Source organism: Populus trichocarpa, chromosome 16, assembly GCF_000002775.5.
Source record: "Populus trichocarpa isolate Nisqually-1 chromosome 16, P.trichocarpa_v4.1, whole genome shotgun sequence".
Classification (NCBI taxonomy): domain Eukaryota; kingdom Viridiplantae; phylum Streptophyta; class Magnoliopsida; order Malpighiales; family Salicaceae; genus Populus; species Populus trichocarpa.
In genome coordinates this window covers 6,689,290-6,693,196 of record NC_037300.2, presented here as the reverse complement: position 1 = coordinate 6,693,196, position 3,907 = coordinate 6,689,290, and the positions used below count along the sequence as shown (strand labels likewise).

The window sequence follows — 3,907 nt, the reverse complement described above, 5'->3', positions numbered from 1 at the left end:
AACGTAATAGATCACACACATGAAAAACCATTAGTCAAAAATTAAACTAGAATGATTTAATTAAGTATGACTTGATTGAAAATAATTTAGAAATTAAGCACAAAAATATATTTAATTTAGGGATTATAATTCTAGTCCTAGAATAATCAAGTAGGTACTTGATTGATTAAATTTATAAAATTATTCTTAAATAATATATAAATATTATTATTATTTTTTATCAATTTATAGGGTTTTTCAGATTTCTCTATAAATAGTAAGTTATGCCTCTTATTTTTATTTTTATTTTGTGATTACCTATTAGACAAAAAAATTACGTAAGTTACATGATAGAGAGCTAGTACTATAGGTATATCTATTCCTCTCTCTTAAATAAGAATTTATGATATTTTTTATTAGTAGTTCACATAGATTATCGTTGGAAACTGGATAATTAGATGATATGTAATTTGTGATAACCCAGCATTTAAAAAATTACTTAAAACTAAAAAAAATTATATTTTTAAATAATAAATCTCTAAATAATTTTATATCTGGCTGACATAATTTTAAAAACTCCTAGTAACTTCGCTCTACTGTTTTCACTGGGTGTATAACACTAAGGAATCCCAACAAACCCTAACAATTATGCTCATTATTTTGCTGCATGAATGGCTACTTTCTGAAGCAACACATCCCTGATAAGTGAACTTGAGCATACGTCTGTATCCATAAGAAACCAGAACCTCTGATTAGCCATCATATTTGTGCAGGTGCTATCATCTTCTTACTGGCGGAGTCAATCAAGGAGCTACGTTTCATAAAGAAACTGGACAAATTTTGTAGTATCACTGCAACTGGAAGTCCGCTTTATTACACTACCACATAGCCTGAGGAACATCAGCACGAAATTCACTTGGTGCCTATCATACAACTAACCATGAGCTCATGCAATCATGAATAGTGATAGCGTGAAGCATGCTGCTATGTCATTCCACTTGATGTTTTTTAGTGAATCAATTGCAGTCTGGGTTTGAAAGCATGAACTCTAAATTCCCTTCTCTGAACAGATTTGAAATAGCTACTATCTAATGATTCTTGTGATGAGGGCATGAGTTAGTATGCAACATTAATCCAATGGTTATAACAACAGAACTCATGTTTTTATTGTAAGCAGATATATTCTATAGATGTTTGTCTTCATTTCCCCATTAGTGGGCTTCAATCTAAAAAACATGCATATTATACAGTCAAATACAGAGTGGTTACACTGAATCTGGAGCTTAATAATCTGGATCCCCAGGGTCTAACCTCCACTCACTGCCATAATAAGAATTGGGCAAACCCAACCAAAACTTGAAAGCCTCGGCTGCTCTCTTCCTTTCTCTTCTCCTATCCTGCCTGGCCTGTGACGCATGCTTACTAGTAAACATCCTTGAATGCATCTCTACATAGATCTTCTTATACTTGGTCTTGTTAGGCGGTATCCCATTTTCTTCCATGCAAGCCACAATTTCTAAGGCCTTCTGGAAGAATGCAGCTCTCACACAGATATCAGCCAGTGTTGCCAACAGCTCTTCATCGGGTTTCAATGGCAGGAGAGGAGAATCAGAATTGGAACTCTCCCCTTCTCCTTTCACCTCCCACCGTTCTTTCACTTCTTTCCAGAGCAGAAGCGCCTCTCCTGGTTTTCTTGCCAATGATATACCATTTGCAAGACTGCCATAAGTCGCCACATCAGGGTGGAAACCATTCTCTTTCATTCTCTGGATTACTGTCTTTGCTTCATCAACCAATCCCAATCTACAGTATCCTTCAAGCAACATATTCCAAGCAACCAAATCAGCTTTCACTCGTGGGTCTTTCAACATCTCATCGAAAACCTTGTTAGCCAACTTTGGTTGACCTGACAAAGCAAAAGCTTTCATCAAAGTAGTGTAGCTGATCTTGGTGGGCATGATTCCCTTTGTTCGCATCTCATTGAAAAATGCAAGAGCCCCTGCACTGTCATCAACCAGTATACAACCATCAATCAAAGTATTATATGAAACCACATCAGGCTCAATATTCACATCATCAGCCATCTCTTTAAGCAGCTCTTTTGCCTTATCTATCTGTAGCTGCTGGCAATAACCTTTGAGCAGAATATTATAAGTAATCCTATTTGCTGGCACACCAATTCTAGTCATCTCAGCAAGCACTTGACGAGCAGGATCCATAGAACCTGCCTTAACAAGAGCAGAAATAACGGTTGTATATGTAATGTGATCAGGTTGACCTTTGCTATCGTCCTGGCACCTCATTGCTTCCAGCATTCTTACAGTATCTGTCACACGACCTTGCTTCATATAACCCTTCATCAAAGTCGTGAATATTCTCGAATCAGGAGCAAACACTTTCGGCAACAACGGTGGCTCACTATTGCTAACTTCAACCAAATTTGGAAGCAACTTCTCAAACACACTTACCCCAATTTGACTCGAATCCAAAACCTCGTTCTCCTCATCTTCATTAAAGTCCTCCAAATTCGCCTCCCTAAGTATCTTACACAAATCTCTCCTTCCTTCTCTCATTGCTTGAACCATTCTCTCCACAGTTTCCAAATCACCAAACCCAACATATGCCGCGACAAGCGAATGCAATGTAGTCATACATAAAGGAATTCCTTTCTCAATCACCCTCTCTAAAACAAACACAAGCAAATCTTTCCTATTACACCTCGCACATAGTTTAATCATAATATTATAAGTCAATATATCAGGCTCTAGACCAAAATCAGGCATTTCCTCAAACAACTTCAAAAACATTTTACCATCTCCCAAATTAGCGCAGGCATTGAGCACATTATTAAAAGCCGCAGTGTCAGGTCTTGAGTCAGCCACCATTGTTACGTCAGAGAACCGACGCACACGGCGAGTAATTGTGTTAAAAAGCTTAAGGGCTCGTGTGGGGCCACCATCCGGGGCTGAAGCGAGGCGGCTGAGGACGGCAGACCAGGCCTTGACATGGGGGAGGTAGCCAGAGCGGAGCATGGAGTTGATAAGGGAGAAAGCGTAAGAGAGCTGTCCGGATTTGGTAGCGGAGACAGCGAGAAGACCAAGGGAATTGGCGTCGAGTCGGTGGAGTTGGCATTCATGGCGGAGGCGCGTGAGGATGGACTGGGCGCGTCTGAGGCTGAGAGGGGTGTTTTGGTAGGAGAGCTGAGAGACTAGGCGGCTAAGGCAAGTGGGTGGTGGAAGGTGAGGTGTTTGGGTGTATAGGACCCAGGCTTCTTCCGTTTTTCTTTGGCGAAGGAGTGATAAGAGGGTTTGGTCATTGCTGGATGAGGTGATACTGGTGGGGATGGAGGTGGCGAGAGATAGGTCTTTTGTAGTGGGGTTGAAATGATTGGTGGCTGTGTGTAGTCGAGATAGGCGGATGAGTTTGGAAATGGTGGAAAGTGGAGGAGAGGGGCAGCGGAGAGTGAGAGGGAAGGAACTAGTGAGTGGAGAAGAAGAAGGAGAAGAGCATGGAGAGGATGAGGGTAGAGGTAAGTTCATGGCTTGTGGTGTTCCATTTGAGAGGAGAAAGGGGAGGGAAGATAGTTTCAGGCTGGGTTTGGGTGGAAGGAGGATGTACTACGTCGCTATATTACATCCTTAAGAAGCTAAGCATTCTCCACTTTCAATCTATAATTACAACTAAACTTGTGTTGTGAGGACCCTTCTGACTTTTCCTTCTTTCCATCATCCATAATCACCATTTTTTTGTTTGATTCGTTTTCTTTTAATTGTATCTTTCTACTACAAATACAAGCTTTAAATTGGCATCAAATCAATTTTAAAATTTCATAAAAACCTTCAAATTTGTAAAAAAAAAAAAAAAACAGAGATAAAAAACCACCAACTCACAAAACAGGTCATGCAAAAAAAAAAAAAAAAGATATGGA

At 39.7% G+C, this 3,907-nt stretch overlaps 1 protein-coding gene across 1 annotated transcript; it reads right to left on the bottom strand.

Annotated features, from left to right (window-relative positions):
• Positions 1–1,120: 1,120 nt before the first annotated feature.
• LOC7465297 (pentatricopeptide repeat-containing protein At3g09650, chloroplastic) lies at positions 1,121–3,639 on the bottom strand. The gene has a single exon (XM_024587972.2). The coding sequence runs from the start codon at positions 3,516–3,518 to the stop codon at positions 1,263–1,265; it is 2,256 nt and encodes a 751-aa protein (XP_024443740.1). The 5' UTR covers positions 3,519–3,639; the 3' UTR covers positions 1,121–1,262.
• Positions 3,640–3,907: the final 268 nt, after the last annotated feature.